The sequence below is a fragment of the Nannospalax galili genome, unplaced genomic scaffold (assembly GCF_000622305.1).
Source record: "Nannospalax galili isolate Female #2095 unplaced genomic scaffold, S.galili_v1.0 scaffold77, whole genome shotgun sequence".
Lineage (NCBI taxonomy): Eukaryota > Metazoa > Chordata > Mammalia > Rodentia > Spalacidae > Nannospalax > Nannospalax galili.
The window spans coordinates 1423118-1440693 of NW_008341457.1; the positions used below are offsets into that span (position 1 = coordinate 1423118).

Here is a 17576-nt window from a genome sequence, read left to right on the forward strand (position 1 = left end):
ATTTAGAAAAGAAATTTTTTTTAAAATTTTTATGTGTATGAATGTATTGCCTGCATGTACATGAGTGCACCCATGTCGTGCAATGCCTCGGAGGTCAGAAGAGGGCTTCGGATTCCCTTGGAACTGGAGTTAAGGGTGGTTTGCAGCCGCCTTGTGAGTGCTGGGAATCAAACCCAGGTCCTCTGTAAGAGCAGTCAGTGCTCTTAACTGCTGAGCCATCTCTCCAGCCCCAAGAAAGAAAATTTTTAATTAAAAAAAAAAAAAGCCAGGCTAGAGAGATGGCTCAGTGGTTAAAAACACTGGCTGTTCTTGCAGAAGACCCGGGTTCGAATGCCAGCACCTACATGGTAGCTAACAACTGTCTACAACTCCAGTCCCAGGGAATTCGACAACCTCTTCTGTCCTCCGTGGGCATTGCATGACACAGGTGCACTTACCTACATGCAGGCAATACACATATACACATAAAATAAAAATAATAAAATTAGGGGGCTGGAGATGGGTCAGCGGTTAAGAACACTGGTTATTCTTGCAGAGGACCCAGGTTTGAATCCCAGCACCCACATGGCAGCTAACAACTGTCCGTAACTCCAGTCCCAGGGGATTCAACAGCCTCTTCTGACCTCCGCAGGCACTGCATGACGTGGGTCACTTACCTACATGCAGGCAATACAAGCATACAAATAAAATAAAAATAATAAAATTTTTTTAAAAGGCCAGGCATGGGGCATATGCCTTTAATCCCAGCACTAGGAGGCGGGGCAGGTGGATCTCTGTGAGTTCAAGGCCAGCCTGGTCTACATAGTGAGTTCCAGGCCAGCTGGGGCTATGAGGAGACCCTGTCTCAAAAAGACGAGAGAGAGAGAGAGAGAGAGAGAGAGAGAGAGAGAGAGAATGCACGACCTGTGGATGTACACATGCACACAAAACCCAGTGCTGAGCCAACAACTGACACGCAGGGGCATCAAGGGCTCTGGTTGAATGCAGAGCAGCTCAGCCGTGGGGAGCCCCGACTCACTCCCAAGACCCACAATTACAGATCGTTGAGCATCCCGAGGCAGCCCACAGAGCACAGTATAGCATGGCAGCTTTATGGACCATCAGGGCCCTGAGAGCTCATGGCACCTGTACCATTGAACCTGGACCTACTCTCATTGGATCCCTGCTGGAGCTAGGGACACAGGGTGACCAGGACTCTATTCTTCTGGGCCCCACAGCCAAGTGGTCTCACAAGTTCAAGGTCACACGAGTCCCCCAACATGGACGGGAAGGTGAGCTGGGACACTCATTACAGAAACCATAATCGTGAGGCACTATCGGCCTTCAAGGCCACCATACTCCTCAGAACCAGAGGCAGAGGCCTGAAGCTCTATCTTGACTTTCCTTAAAGGAGTGGCCTTAAAGGACACTGTATCCACTGTTGTCCCTGCTGGCCATCCCCCATATCCCAGGCTGGCAGTTTCCCATGCCCACCACTGGCTCTGCCGGTAGTCCTCCATGTGCCCCCTCCACGTCCACCTCTGGCCCTGCTGGCTTTCCACCAGGTGCAGGTGGCTGTGGGGGGCACGGTACTGAACTTGGCGCCCAGTATGCAAGGGCAGCTGACAGACGGCAGCTGAGAAGAGGCCAGGCAAGTTGTGGGCCATCACCTAGGATCAGTGTCTCCACTGGCCACCCTGCCACCTGGATGCTCAGGTCCCTCTGAGTGCTGGTTCTCTCCTGGATGTCCCCAAAGGCACTGTAGCCCAGGCATAGCCTGTGCTCAAGTGACACCGGCTCATTCCTCACCCTGTATTTTCTGGAGGGAAAGGGCAACGTAGGCCCTTGTGGGCAAGGTAGGCCACTATGGTGGCCTGAGGCAGTGGAACTGCAGGCAAAGCTTCCATTGGAAGCGCAGGAGCGCCACCTAGTGACCATTGGGAGCCTCCACACACAGCCAGCTGCTCCTTGGTCTATCCCAGGGGCTGAGCCCAGGTCACACAAGCACATACAAACGTATCTGCTCACAGCTGGCTGCCAGACATAGAGTCCCACACAGCTGCCACCAGTCCCTCAAGATGATGCAGGCCAATGACCCCACACTGAGGCCACTGACCTCACACTGAGGCCACCTTGCTTCTCAGGGGATTACATCACACCCCCAGGGGGAGGGCTACAGGGGCCACATTAACCCCACAGAGGTACAGGATGAGTGCGGCAGGAAATGATGGCTCCAGGTGGACGGTTCCATACAGGGCCAATGGTGCCAACTCTCCAGGAAAGATACAGGGAAACCAAGGGTCAGCTCTGATGGCAGGCAGGAGCCACGGCAACACCTGAACTGGGACAGAGCCTAGTGGATACCACCTGATCACCAATGACCCAGCTTGACCAATGGACATGCCCTGGTCACCACCTACCCAGAGTGACCAGTGGACACCCCTCAGCCACAACTGATACAGTGTGATGGCCAGTGCAAACTGCAAACTTGACAGGATTAAGACTCACAGATGGGTTCGGTACCCCCATGGGATTCTCCTAATGTACTAACCAAGGTGGAGACCCATTAACTGTGGGTGGTGCTGTCCCCTGGGCTGGGGTCCCAGGCTATATGAGATGGACAAAGCCAGTCGGGCACCAGCCCTCATCTCTCTGCTCCTGACTAGAGACACAGAGAGCAGCTCCCTCCCTCTCCTGCAGCCATGTGTGCCCTGCCATTAAAGTTTTTGTCATGGAAACAGGAAAAGAAACTAAGACGATGCCAGGGCAGGCAGGACAGACCTTCCCCAAGGACTGTGGCAGGTCACCTCCCAGGGCAAATGGAGAACATCCTAGATGTCACCATGTGTGCTCAGAGGAAGGAGAGAGGGTGAGAGATGTCACACTGCAGTCTCTGAAGGAAGGGGGGGGCATGAACCAAGGGATACAGGACCTCTGGACGTGGGGACAACAGGATGCAGGGCTGGAGCCGTCCTGCCCAATGGATTGCTGCCAACAGACACTCGTAGGACTTCTCCCCTCTAACTGCAAAGGGACCACCTAGGCTACAGGGACCCACAGCAGCACTTGGCCACATCTCCCAGTCCAGCCCGATTCTAGCCAGCAGGTGGGCACACATACACAGTCATGTTCCACCTCCTGGAGGGTAAAGCGGACTTAGGGGTGGGGGACTTCACAAGCCCTGAGGGGCTTTGAGTGCAGAAAGGGACAGGAGAGGAGGGTGCTTGCCCTGTGTGCACTGATCAGATCGTCCGAGGACTACCCAAGAGACAAGAGCAGGGGCCTCAGCATTACACGGGCCACAGAGGGTGACCACGGGAAGTCACATGGGGCATCTGAGCCCAGTGCTCAGGAGGGACTGGCCTGGAGAATGTATGGAGGTCTTCTCGGATGCCAACTCCACACAGGCTGCCCTTGGCTTCCCCACCACCAACCCTGACTGAGAAGAAGAGCTGAGTCCTAGGGAAGGGGGAGTGCAAGTGCCCCAGGAAAAACATTCCCGAAGGGAACAATGGGGCTACGGAATTCTCAGCTGCAGCCGAGGGCTCCGGCCTCCACACCCGAACAATACAAAGGTCTGGAGTCAGCGCCACACAAACTAGCGACACCTGGGAAGCGGGAACCAGGCTGAAGAATCGCCTCTATCAGCTTGGCCTGTGGTCAAGACTGTGGGGCATTTTCTTGACAGCTGATTGATGCCGGAGGTCCAGGCCCCTGTGGGCAGCGCCATCCCTGGGCAGGTGGCCTGGGCTGTGTAAGAAAGGGCTGCGCAGAGCAGGGGAGCCAGTGAGCAGCTTCCTCCCCGATCTCTGCTGCAGCTCCTGCCCTGGCATCACTTGTAAGGACTGTGACAGGGCATTGTTCCCTCCCTGGGCTGCTTTAGGTCATGGTGTTTAGAAATCACAGCAACAGAAAGCTAACTTGGACACCTGTGCTCAGTACACAAGAACGTATTTTTTTGTTTGTTTATTTATTTATTATCATTTTGAGACAGGGTCTCCCTGTAGCCCCAGCTGTTCTGGAACTCACTAATTAGCCTCTGCTGACCTGGAAGTCACTGTGTAGACTAGGCTGGCCTTGAGCTCCCAAGTGCTGGGATAAAAGGTGTGTGCCACCACACCTGGCCTTCCTAAGCTGCTTTTTAAAGAGAATTTATTTTTATTTTATCTGTCAGGAGTGTCTGCCTGCATGTAAATGCACCATGTGCATGTAATACCCAAGGAGGCCAGAAGAGGGCATCAGACTCTCTGGAACTGGAGTTATAGACAGTTGTGAGCCACCATATGAATGTTGGGAACCAAGCCTGGGTGCTCTGCAAGAGCTGCTGGTGCTCTTAGCTACTGAGCCAGTTCTCCAGCCCCACAAGTCACTTTTCAGGGTGCTTTAACACAACAACAAAAATAAAACTAGGACACCAAGCTACCAGGACACTCAGGCATGATCCACAAAGTCCCCAGCCATGGGCACTGCCCTCATGTCCCAGCAGCACCAGGACCTGAGGAAGCAGGCCTGTCTTTCCTCAAGCTCCAAGATATGACAGTTACTGTGCTGCTGACAGGCCTTGGAGACAGATATGCACAGGATAAGCCAGGTCACCAGGAGCTCACAGCTGTTCTGTTGCAAGTGGCCAGGCAGGAGAGGGCAGGGGAGCCTGACATGGGGCTCTGCTGGGCTACCAGAGACAGGCAGATGGAGACAGCTTCTTTTTGGCATAGCATCAAGGTCCCATGGGTGAGATGAACACGTAGAGTGTGTGGCTGGCGGGAGCTTAGATGGGCCACAGCTCTGGGGATGACTGGCCACTGCCCTGCCTGGGGCAGTTGCAGCAAATGCTGCAGTGTGGTTGGGGCAGCAGAGCACATGGCTCAGCTCCAAGCTAGGTAGCTCTTCCTGGTGTTTGGCTAGCCAGATTGCCCCACACTCCCTGCCTCACACTCACCAGGACTTGGGTTCCCCAAAGTGCAGGTAGTTGATGCTATAGAGATCCATGTCCTCTGTGTGCCAGGCAAACGTGGTCTTCCACATGCCAAAGTACAGGTATGGCGTGTTCACACCCTCGATGATGGTGCCACACTCCCGCTCCACCATGTCCAGAATGGTACACAGGTTGCCGATGTTCCACTGGGCCACGTCCTGCAGGCAGCGAGCATGCAGTCAGCCCAGAGCCCTCCTGGGACACCCACATCCTGCTGCATCCCAGTCACTCACAATGAATAGGAGGCTCCAAGCTGTCAAGTATGGAAGGCCCAGAAGGAGTACTGAGGCCCTGCACATTCCACTGCTATCCCAGCCAGCCTTTCCAGAATGCTAAGAACCCAGTGCACTTGCCAACCCACCTGTCCCATGTGGCAGACCACTGTTCAGAGTCAGACACACACACACACACACACACACACACACACACACCAGGTGCCATGGGGTAGGATGGGGGCTGGGACCAGGAACTGCAGAACAGTGGTAACTACTTCACTTCTAAGTCAGCAATACAGAGGAAGGCAATCTCCATGTGGGTGGGCCCATGCTCAATGACAGCCCTTCCAAAACCTTCCATCAGACAGGACCAGACAGCTTTAGATGGACCCAGACAAACGGGGATGGCGCCCCACCCACCTCAGAGACAAACCCAACCTGGACCTGAGAGCATGAGGTGGCTCGTCACCTCCCAGTGCAGGAGCCAGCACCTCCCAGTGCAGGGGCCAGCCTCAGAGACGCAGGGCACACACAGTGGACGTCCTCGTGTCAGGAACCTTCACACCCATGGTAGTGACCAAACCACCAGCATGGGTTGGAAGCCCTGGGTCTGGGCGAGAGAAACCTGCTGAGGTCAGGGTAGGGCAGCTACTGTGGGGCCCAGTGTCCAGCCAGCCTCATGGGCCTGTCACCAAACTGGATATGCCATGGGCTACACATGTTATGGGACCCTGTGCTGGGCCAAGCATCCTCTGGTTCTGGGCTTCAGTTTCCCCTTCTACAACAGGAGGTTCTGATCTGCTCTAGACAAGGCAGGTGCAGGAATGCAAGCCCCGAGTTTCCTCAGGCCTTGGCAGGTGTGGCTCAGGGGTCCCCACCTTGGCTAGGTTCTTCAAGAGGCTGGAAATGGGATGCAGGGGTACCAGGAGCCTGTCACCGTGCACAGCCCGGGCTCCCGTTCAGACCTAACATAACCTTAGGAAGATGGGAAGATAATGCAGGCTAGACTGGGTCATGGCAGAAACAGGTCACATCAACCTTGCCAAGTTCCTGGGGAGCCACCCCCATGCTATGAGACCCAGAGCCCTGCTGAGGCACTGGGTGCACGCTTGCTACTGCAAGACGTGGAGGGGCAGCTCCCCAGCACTGGGAGGCTGAGGCAGAAGGGTCAGGAGTTCGGGATCATCCTCAGTTAAATGAGTTGGGAATCAGCCTGGGCCACATAAGATCCTATCAAAAAAACAAACAGGAAAACGAGTCACATGCACAAGGAGCCATACATGGCTGGGCAGGAGACAGAGGCACGGAGTCAGGGCTGGGTGGTACAGGGGGGGCTGCATCTGGACAGTGGGATTATCTATAGGGTACTACAATGACAGGCACCTGTTACTTTACACTGGCCAGAAATACCAGGTACATAACAAGAGCAAGCCAAGGCTTTCAGAATGAGGCTGTGTCAACACAGGTGTCACTCTGTAGGTAATGCTGACAGTGAGGGGCCAGGGGGTGCAAGGGAACTGCTCTCTCTCTTTTTTTTTTTTTTTTTTTTTTTTTTTTTTTTTTTTAAAAGGCCACAGCTGACCTGGATTCACTCACTATGTAGACCAGGCTGGCCTGGAACTCAGAGCTCTGTCTGCCTCTGCCTCCCAAGAGCTGGGATTAAAGGTGTGCACCACCACACCTGGCTCTAAAACTGTTCTAAATTTTAGGGGACTGGAGAGCCCACTCAGCAGTTAATAGTTGGCTGCTCTTACAGAGGACCTGGATTCAGTTCCCAGCACTCATATGGTAGCTAACAACCATCCGCAACTCCAGTTGCAAAGGATCAGACGCATTCTGTGGGCACCTGCACACGTGGTACATATAAATTCATGTAAGCACTCATACACATAAATTTTAAAAGTTAAGTCTTGTTTTAAAAATGTTTTGAGGGCCAGGTGTGGTGTTGCACACCTTTAATCCCAGAACTCAGGAGGCAGAGGCAGGTGGTTCTCTGTGAGATCAAGGCCAGCCTGGTCTACATAGTGAGTTCTAGGCCAGTTGGGGCCACAGGGAGACCCTGTCTCAAAAAAAAAAAAAAAAGTATTTTGCATTATTTTTTTCTGTGTGAATGTGTGTGCGTATGTGAGTCACAACACACATGGGGAGGTCAGAGGACGATATTTGGGAACTGGTTCTCTCCTCCTACCACTTGGGTCCCAGGGATTGAACTGAGCAATATTGCCAGTCCAATTATTTTTTTAATAAACAGAAAACAAATACTGATCTACAACTGCCATGCAGACCCAAGACCATCATCCTATGGGGCAGAACTGTCTCTTCAACAGACGCCGCTGGTCAGTGAGCTTTCCCCATCAAGAGTGGCTCTGGGCCTGCATCACAATGCTGCTGACTTAACGTGCTCAGAGAAAGCCACAGGGGCATCATAGCTTTGGAATTTATTTATTATTTCGGTCTTACTGAGACAGGGTACCCCTATAGCCCCAGCAGGCCTAGCACTCCCTATATAGACCAGGCTGGCCTTGAACTCACAGAGAGCTACCTGCCTCTGCTTCCTGAGTGCTGGGATTAAAGGCATGTGCCACCAGGCCTGGCAGTTTTGGAATTTAATAGATTCTTAAATAGGACACCAAAAATGGAGGGGGGGAGGCAGTTAGACGTGTTGGTACACACATTTAGTCCCAGCACTCAGGGAGCAGAGGCAGGCAGGTCTCTGTGAGATTGAGGCCAGACTGGTCTACATAGCGAGTTCCAGGTTAGCTAGGCTACAGGGAGAGCCTGTCTCAAAAAAAAAAAAAAAAAAAAGCGAAAAAAGCAGGACTAGGCTGGGAAGTACAATGAGACCTTGTCTTAAAAGTACAAAGTGGGGGCTGGAGAGATGGCTCAGTGGTTAAGAACCCTGGTTGCTCTTGCAGAAGACCTGGGTTCAAATCCCAGCACCCACATGGCAGCTAACAACTGTCCATAACTCCAGTCCCAAGGAATCCGACAGCCTCTTCTGGCCTCCGTGGGCATTGCATGACATGGGTGTACTTACCTACATGCAGGCAATACACGCACACACATAAAAAAATAATAAATGAAATTGAAAAAAAAAAAGACAAATTGGGGGCTGGAGAGCTGGCTCAGCAATTAAAAGAATTGACTGCTCTTGCAGAGGACCCAGTTTCGAATCCCAGCATGGCAGCTAACAACTGTCCTAACTACAGTTCTAGGGAATCCAATGCCCTCTTCTGACCTGCACAGGCAGTGCACATACATACTTACATGCATGCAAGCAATACGCTCATACACATAAAAAAAAAGAATCATAAAATATATTTTTTTAAAAAGGACAAAACCCAGGCATGATGGTGCACGCCTTTAGTCCCAGCACTCGGAGGCAGAGGCAGGCAGATCGCTGCGAGTTCAAAGCCAGCCTGGTCTACATAGTGAGTTCAGGTCAGCTGGGGCTAAACCTGACCCTGTCTCAAAAAGACACACACGAAAATAGGACAAAGGGTCTGGGGTTTGACTCAGTGGAACTCCTGCAGAGGCCCAGGCTCCATCCCTAATGCTGTGACAAGACAACTCACAGAGCCTATGGGAGGAAAGGCTAAAATTCAACACCCGAGAACCTGTGTCCCATATGTCTGAAAATCTACAATGCAAAAAGCAAAGAAAGCTCATTTCCACCTGCAATGAGTGGATGCCTCTCCAAGGAAGGAAGATGCAGGTGGCACTGTGTGCTTACAAGATACTCAGGTCCACAGGTCCTAGCCAGGGTGGCACTGGGCGGTGGGACACAGGAGAGCTGAACCTCTCATAACTGCAAAGGGAATTGGGAGAGGGCTTGGGGTGAAGTCCATTTGGAGACTCCATGGCCTCCTGCGTGATCCAATAGTGCCATGCTTAGTGTGGACCCCAGAGAAACAGCATGTAGACTAGACACACCAGGGCTCACAGCTGTGTTGTCTGGTCTTGTTTTTTGAGACAGGGTCTACGTATGGCTTCAGCTGGCCTGGAAATCACTATGTAGACCGGTTGGACTCCATCTCAGAGACAGCATGCCCCTGCCTCCTGAGTATTGGGATTAAAGGTGTGCACTACCACACCAGGGACACCTGCATTACCTCACAGCCCAATGCGGCCACAACCTAGATGTCTGTGTACCATAGATGGTGTATGCTGTGTGGCCCCCAAGACACTGAGACCAAGACACGATGCGATGACTGTCCAGTACCAAAGCCTCTTCAAAGCAGCCCCAGGAAGACCCAAGTGTGGTACGCAGCAGCCACCAGATGGAACACAACCACCTGTTCAGCTTCAGGGGATTGGATGCCTACAGCCTCTTCAGGCACGTGCACTTAGGTGCACATAACCACACATACACATAGATAAACACACAATTAAAAATAAAAATTAAAAATCTGGGCTGGAGAGATGGCTCACTGGTTTAAGAACACTTGCCGCTCTTACAAAGAATCTGAGTGAGTCCCAGCACCCATATCCAGTGGGCTCACAACTGCCTGTAACTCCAGCTCCAGGGGATCTGACACCCTCTTCTGGCCTCTGTGAACACCCATGTACAACGCATACACTCACATAGACACACATACACATAAATTTTTACTTTTAATTTTTTGTCTGAGACAGGGTGTCCCTGTAGCCATAGCTGGCCTGGAACACACTATGTAGCCCAGGTTGCCTCAATCTCAGAGCGATCCGCCTGCCTCTACCTCCGGAGTGCTAGAATAAAGGCATGGACCACCATATCTGGTTCATAAAACTATTTTATACATATATTTTTAAAATATTTTTTATTATTTTTATTTTATGTGTATGCGTGTATTGCCTGGGTGTCGGTAAGTGCACCTGTGTTGTGCCCGTGGAGGACAGAAGAGGCTGTTGGATCCCCTGGAACTGGAGTTAGGACAGTTGTTAGCTGCCATGTGGGTGCTGGGATTTGAAGCCGGGTCCCTCTGCAAGAGCAGCCAGCTCTCCAGTCCCATAAAACCTTTTTTTTTTTTTTTTTTTTTGGTCTTTTTGAGACAGGGTCTCTCTGTAGCCCCAGCTGTCCTGGAACTCACTATATAGACCAGGCTGGCCTTGAACTCACAGAGATCCGCCTGCCTCTGCCTCCTGAGTGCTGGGATTAAAGGCGTGCGCCACTATGCCTGGCGCATGCACAATTTTTAAAAAACACAATCCACAGGCCTAGGCAGACAACTCAGTTGGTAAAGTGCTTCTGGTATAAGCTTGAGGAGCCAAGTTCAGCCCAGCACCCACATAAGAAGCCCAGCAACATGCTGGGCACCTATGACCCAAATGCTAAGGAAGAGAAGACAGGAGGGTCCCTGGGGCTCACTCACAGCCCAGCCTAACCTAACTGGTAAGCTCCAGGCCAGTGAGACCCTGCCTCAGAAAACAAGGTGGCTGGTACCTGAGGTATAGTCCTTGGGCCCCCTACACACAATGAGCCTGCAGTGTTGTGGCAGTACGTGTGGGCAGTGGGGCTGGCAGCTGGCTATTGGCCACTGGCCACGAGTATGGCCAGGTCAAGGGTGGCAGCCAATGAGGTAACAGGCCCACCATGCTGGGCTGGAAGCCAAGCTCAAGTGGCTAATGCCGCTGCCAGCCAGTGTGACTCAGGGTCCCCATAGAGGGAACATGGCTCTCAGTTACAACCACAGCACCCCAGGTCAATGAGCCAATGTGCATCAAAGGCAGCGGCCATGTCTCCCATTGTGGGCCATGTGCTGGGCCACCTTCCTGTGCCAGGCGCCACTCTGTTGTATCAAGCAGCATCCAGGAGGCACAGTGGGGGACCCAAACAGAGACATGGCCCATCCCCTCCCATCCGCAAATGGGGCTCTACTTCTGCCTGCTTCTGCTGAACCCTTGCTCTCTGTGCTGGACAGCTTCAGTTGTCAACTTGATACACCTGAGCAGAGGGAACCTCAACTGAGAACTTCCTCCATTGGACTGGCCTGTGGCCATGTCTGTGGGGCATTTTCTTGATTGTTGAGTGATTTGGAAGGGCCCAGTCCACTGTGGGTGGTGCCACTCCTGGACAGGCGGTCCTGTGCTGTATAAGAAAGCGGGTTGAAGCCGGGCATGGTGGCACATGCCTTTAATCCCAGCACTTGGGAGGCAGAGGCAAGCGGATCTCTGTGAGTTGAAGGCCAGCCTGGTCTACATAGTGAGTTCCAGGCCAGCTGGGGCTACAGGGAGACCCTGTCTCAAAAAGACCACTCCCCAAAAAGGAAAGGGGAAATAATCCCTTTCCTCCCCAAACTGGTTTTGGTCAGTGTTTTATCTTAGCAATGGAGGACCCAAACAGGATAGCCCCAAAACTTACATCATCGTACAGTGAGCCACTGATGTCGGCCCCGTAGATGGGCGAGACAAAGGTCAAATTCTTCCAGTACTTGCGCTCCAAGTCATCAAAGTCCTGGTGGCGTGGGGTGCAGTACCTGGGGACAGAAGCAACCACAGCTCAGACAGGGTCTGGGGACTGTGACACCCCAGAGCTCTCCTCAGATCCTGAGCACAGCTGAGAATCAGGGAGGGACTGGGCAAGGAGGGGTTGGGGACACTGGGGAAATGCCAGGGGAATGCTGAGGGGATGCTGGGGGGATGCTGGGGGTCACTGGGGAAACTGGGGGATGCTGGCAGACATTTGGGGACACTGTGGGGTCACTGGGGGATATGGGAAGGACACTGGGGAGATTCTGGGAGGATGCTGGGGGACGATATGAGGACACTATGGGGTCACTGGAGGATACTGGAGGATGCTAGGGGGATGCTGGGAGTCCTAGAAGAACACTGAGGAACACAGGCTGGAGACATGCAGAGCTTTGGGGACTGGGGGTGGCTGAAGCTGAAAATATAGGACTATGCATCCATTTTTTTGTTGAAGGAACCAGCGGACATGAGCCTCCACTGAAGGACCACCAGGCCACAGGCACAGGTGAGGAGAGCTCCCAGGGACAGGGCAGGTAAGGGGTATCAGAGAAACAGAATGACACTTCAGGACCACATGCTAGGAGGCTGTGGAGCCTGCGTACTTCTCACTGTTAGCGAGGCGGCGATACTCGCCCACAGTCATGGCCTTTTTCTGGATGTTGTACTGGGTAAACAGTCCTGACTGGCCGGTCACCACCTGCTGGATGGGAGCCGGGATGACCACATCATCAATGTCGTCATATGTCTGCCGTGGTTTCCACTCCTTGGGAGGGATGATCTGAGGACAGAGAAGGGTGTAGGTGAGATGGTGCCCAGGGGAGCGGGCCCCAGGTCCCCAGAGCACAAACTCCCACAGATAGGTACTGCCCCATGGACATACACATAATGCACAGCTGCAGCCCTTCCAAAGCAGGCTGGTGGCTTGAAGCCCAGAAAAGCCAGGGCCGAGCCAAGCATAGTTCTAGGCTGAGCCACCATGAGGACAAGTTTCACAGTCCCCGACCCCCACTCCAAGGCACTTCTGAACCTCAACTTGGCTCTTGGCCACAGTTCCACATGCTGGCAGCCCTGGCAGAATGGCGCGCCACCGGCCTGTCCCCAGCAAGCAGGGCTCAACTTGTGCGGTCTGGGGACAGCTCGGGTATCACAACCACCCTGGGTCCTGGTCTCAGCAGAGCAGATGGTGATGGGGGAAAAGAACATCCTGGGGTCCCCAGGAAAGGGAACAGTGTGGAGGCGGAAGCTGGTACACACGGATGGAGAACTGTGATGCTTCTAGGAGGGCAGGAGGTCGCTTAGCGCCCAGATGGTCCTGCACATCTCCAGAGGTCATAGCACTGGGGAGAAACACTAAGGAAACTGAAGCACAAGATCTGCAACTTGGCCGCTGGCACCACCACAGTGGGAGATGGCACTCAGACCAGAGGTCCTGGGCTCATGGCCATAGGCCAGCTGGGCATGTGTGTGGTCAGAGGGAGGACAAGGGTAGCACCACTGCCCCCAGACACAGGTGAAGCCAGCACTGGCCAGGCTCTGGCGAGCACCTCCATCCATGTCCTATCCAGGAGGGAAGTGGCCACACGGGGAACTCATCCATCAGTCCTGGTGTCAGGTGCCCCAGCTTTGTTTGCTCAGTTCCTCTGGAGCCACAGCCACGACCCCTGAGCCTCCACAGACCTCTGGGTGGGCCTACCTCCTGTGAGGGCTCCAGCAAAAAGCTCTGAAACCCAGCCCTGCTGGCTCTGGCCACTAGAACCTGACTGGTAACCCTGAGCTCGCTGTCAGTTCTTGGACTGCTGGCGTCAACTGCCCTCCCTATGGGCTGCACTGCCAATGCCCACCTGCCACCTACTGACCATGAGGAGCCCCAAGCTAGCCATGGCAGTGCTCAGGATTGGGGTCTCCACTGGGGTTTCTGGCTGTCTAGGAACACATCCTGGCCTGCAGTGTTTGGAGGATGGGGACTCTGCTCAGCACCCTGCAGTGCACAGGATGCCCACAGAAAACAACACAACAGTGTGTCCACAGTGCCAATGGCCCTGTGAGGACAAGGGGGGGTCAGGGGCCCAGCCTGGGGTCACACTGTACCCAAGGTCACCAAAGGGTAAGCGGGAAGTAGCCACCACGTGGAGGCCACTCTAGATACTGCTGGCCTTCCTGCTGATCCTCATCTGCATCTGGCACCGACAGGCATCATTAGCATCCTGATCCCAGGGGGCTGAGGCTAGCCCCTCCAAGGCTTCTCAAACCCAGTATACCAGGCAGTCAGGAACCCCAGGCGTGAGGGACCATGGTGAGCTCAGAGCATTGGCTGCAGGTGACTCCTCCCAGCCGCTGGCCCAGAGGTCCTTGAAAGACAGGTCAGGACAGTTCAGCTACCAGCAGAAACCCAGCACACACATATGTAAATGCACATGCACACACATACACTTGCACATACATATACAATGACACACACATATACATGTGTACAAACATGAGCACACATATGTGCACATACACAAGGCTAGAGAAATGGTCCAGTGGGTAAGAGTGCTAACTATGCAAGCACAAGGACCAGACTGCAAATCCCCATCACGCATGTAAAAAGTCATGTACATATGACCTCAGCATTCGTGGGTGGAGACAGGTGGGTCCTGGAAGCTCCCTGCCCAGGCAGCCAAGCCCAAAGAGTGAGCTTCCTCCTCTGTAACAAGGTCAGACCAACAAGCAGGGGAGCAGTACAAGAGACACCCGGGACCCTGTACATGGGCACAAGGACCCACGCTCACGTGCACGCACCATGCGTACACAGACCTCGCAAACATACATAAGTACAAATGCACTCAACACATCCACATGCACACACCACACCTCCCATGTACGCCCACACACACTGCCCTTGGTCTGCAGTGGGGACACCCTGGCCTCATGCTCAGGCTCTCCTGCCGCAGACTGAATCCAGCTCCACCCCGCAGCCTCTGCCCCAGGACCACAGCCGCACTCTGTTCACAAGGACCAGGCACCAGCAGCTTTGCCAGACCCAACTCCACCGTGGCCTGCATCACATGGCAAGCACCTGCTGTGCAGCAGCTGGACAGAGTAACTGCACTATCCGTGAAGAAAGTTCCGCTGTGTTCTTGTGGCTGTTCCGTCTTTTTAATTTGGCTTTTTGAGAAGGGTCTCCCTGCAGCCCCAACTGGCCTGGAACTCTCTAACAGAGATCTGCCTCTGCCTCCTCAGTGCCGGAATTAAACCACGCCCAGCTGTTGTGGGGTTTTTTCACTTGTTTTTCTTCTGTAGGTGTGTGTCTCTGCACACACACACACACACACACACACACACACACACACACACGTGGAGTCAGAGGACAACATGCAGGAAGCAGTTTTCTCCTTCCATCACATGGGTCCTGGGGTTCCAATTCAGGGCGTCAGGCAAAGCGGCCAGAGCCTTTACCTGCTGAGCCATCTTATCGGCTAATGAATAAAGTTTTATTAGCATTTACCCACTTATACCCACTTATAGAAGCACAATCTGTGGGGTGTCTGGGCCAAGAACACTTGCACTTACCCGGGGTTTACCATGACTTCATCAGGAAGGCGTCCCCCCATGCCAGCTGCCCAGGCCTCTCTCTATCCCTGGGCCCAGTGCACCCATCCTGTCCTTGCAGCTGTGTCCTATCCAGGCCAGGCTGCTTGCTGGGGCAGGGACTCACGTGGCATGTTTGCAGCCCAGCCCCCACGTGGAGCCCAATGATAAAGGAAGCCTGGGGTGGCCGGGTGACGTGGTGGGTGCCAGGCAGTGCCCTTCAGAGGCAGGCATTCCGCACTCACCTTGGCCAGGCCTGCACGGTGGGCACCCTGTGACTCGATGTAGGCCACATATCTATTGAAGTCCTGGAACTCCTCCATGGTCGGCCGGAAGGTCATAATCTTGCAGCTGGGGTTTTGTGCACTGTGGTCCTCAGACCCCATGGTTCTGGCTGCACAGGTGCCACACCTGCAGGGAGACAAGAACAAGGCAGCTGTGCCATCACCACCTTTCCCTTAGATGGCACCAAAAATACCCTGGGCCATGGCAGGGCAACAGCCCAAAGGCCATCATAGTGTTGATTCAACACAGAAGCACAGCCCTGTCCAAGGAGAGGCGACCCAGGAGCCGTGTGCCCATGAGGCATTCTGGCTGGGTGCCAGTGTCCCACTTGTGCACAGGAACCTGTCTGCAGCCAGGACCTCATCCTGGCAGTACGGCAGGTCCAGCAGTTCAGACACCCCCAAGCCACACCCGCTGGTGCTGGATGCATGGCACTGCCTCTGCCCATGTTCAGGGACCTGGAGCCTGGGGCAGCTCCAGCCCTCAGGGTCCTCTCTCCTGGGTCAGCTTCCCAGGAGCAGGAGACCACAGTGTGTGCTTAGGAGGACACCCCTAGTCCCCTCCTCCTACAGACTCCCAGCAGCCCTGGGACATGGGGAGAGGCAGAAGAGCAGAGTCAACAACCTGATACCAGCTGCTCCCCACACTCCCTGCAGAGGACAGCAGGGGGCACCATATGCTCAGAAATCAAGCCCAGGGTCAAGTCAGGGGCGACACCAGGCTGGGGTACCGCCTCTCTGCCCTTGGCCACGTGTCCACCACCCACGTGTCCACCACGGTGCTGCAGTTGGCAGGGATGTCTGCATACACGGAGGTCCAAAGACAACTTCCAGGAGTCAGTTCCCTCCTTCTACCTTCCTGTGGTTCCCAAGTAAGGAATTAAGGTTGTCAGCTTTGGCTACAAACCCCTTTACCCATGAGTCATTTTGCTGGCCTTTACATATTTTTTAAAATAACTTGTTTTTGTAAGTTACAAAGAGAAAGAAAAATGCACACTCTGCCTGCTCCACAGCTCTTGCTGCGCTAAGAGAATGCAAGTTTCTCGAGGTTGGGCATGCTGGGCACAGCTCTAATCACAATGCTCAAGAGGCTGTGTTCAAGCTCAAGGATGGCTGGGGCTATAGAGTGAGACCCTGTCTCAGAAGAGTAAGTTATACACATAAATAGTTGGAAGATAGAGATGTGGGGCTGGAGAGATGGCACAGCGGTTAAGAACACTGGTTGGTTTTGCAGAAGACCCAGGTTCGAATCCCACCACCCACATGGTGGCTAGTCTGTAACTCCGGTCCCAGGGGATCCAACAGCCTCTTCTGACCTCCAAGGGCATTGCACGACACAGGTGCACTTAACTACATGCAGGCAATACACGTATACTCATAAAATAAAAAAAGTTTTAAAAAAAAAAAGAGAGAGAGATGTGTGCTGGATGGCTTTAGTGTCAACTTGACACCCCTGGGTTGATGGAGCCCCAATTGGGGAATTGCCTTCATTGGACTGGCCTGTGGCCATGTCTATGGGACATCTTGATTGCTGAGTGATGTGGGAGGGCCCAGACCACTGTGGGTGATGCCACCCCTGGGCTGGTGGGCCTGTGTTGCATAAGAAAGCAGGCTGAGCAGGGGCCAGGGGAGCGAGCCAGTAAGCAGCATTCCTCCATGCCCTGTGCTCCAGCTCCTGCTTCCAGGTTCCTGCCCCAAGTTCCTACCTTGGGCTCCCTGATGAACTGTGACCCTGGAGATGTAAGCCAAATAAACCCTTTCCTCCCAAAGTTGGTATTGTTAGAGGATTTTGTCACAGCAATTGAAAGCAAACTAGAAAAGAAATTGGTACCAGGGCTGTAAGGGTATTGCTGTCATAGAACTCACCTTGGTGTTTTGGGGAGGATAGTAGAAGGGTTTGGAACTTTGAACTGGAAAAGCCATTGAGTCCTTAGAGATCGTTGCTGTGGAACTTGAAAAAGTTATGTTGAAAGAGTTCCCTGTCTAGAACTTGTAATATTAACTACTCTTGCCTTTGCTTCTCCTTCATGTCTCCTAGGCACCAGTCAAGGACTTTCTTTTCCCCCTACAGATAAGAGTTATGCAATTTGGGAGTCTTTTAGATAG

General features: G+C 53.4%; 1 protein-coding gene across 5 annotated transcripts in view; it reads right to left on the reverse strand.

Annotated features, from left to right (window-relative positions):
- The window catches only part of Kdm4b (lysine demethylase 4B), an 89419-nt gene that overhangs the window by 45945 nt on the left and 25898 nt on the right, over positions 1–17576 (reverse strand). For 3 of the 5 annotated variants that reach the window (XM_029565321.1, XM_008836965.2, XM_008836964.2), the window contains 4 exons: positions 15432–15597; positions 12219–12394; positions 11510–11624; positions 4919–5112 (listed from right to left, as the gene is read on the reverse strand). In XM_029565321.1, coding sequence (XP_029421181.1) covers positions 4919–5112; positions 11510–11624; positions 12219–12394; positions 15432–15572 — 626 coding nt within the window. In that variant the 5' untranslated portion in view covers positions 15573–15597. Of the gene's footprint in view, positions 1–4918; positions 5113–11509; positions 11625–12218; positions 12395–15431; positions 15598–17576 lie in introns of those variants that run through there. The other 2 variants (XM_029565320.1, XM_029565322.1) reach the window with 1 other exon arrangement.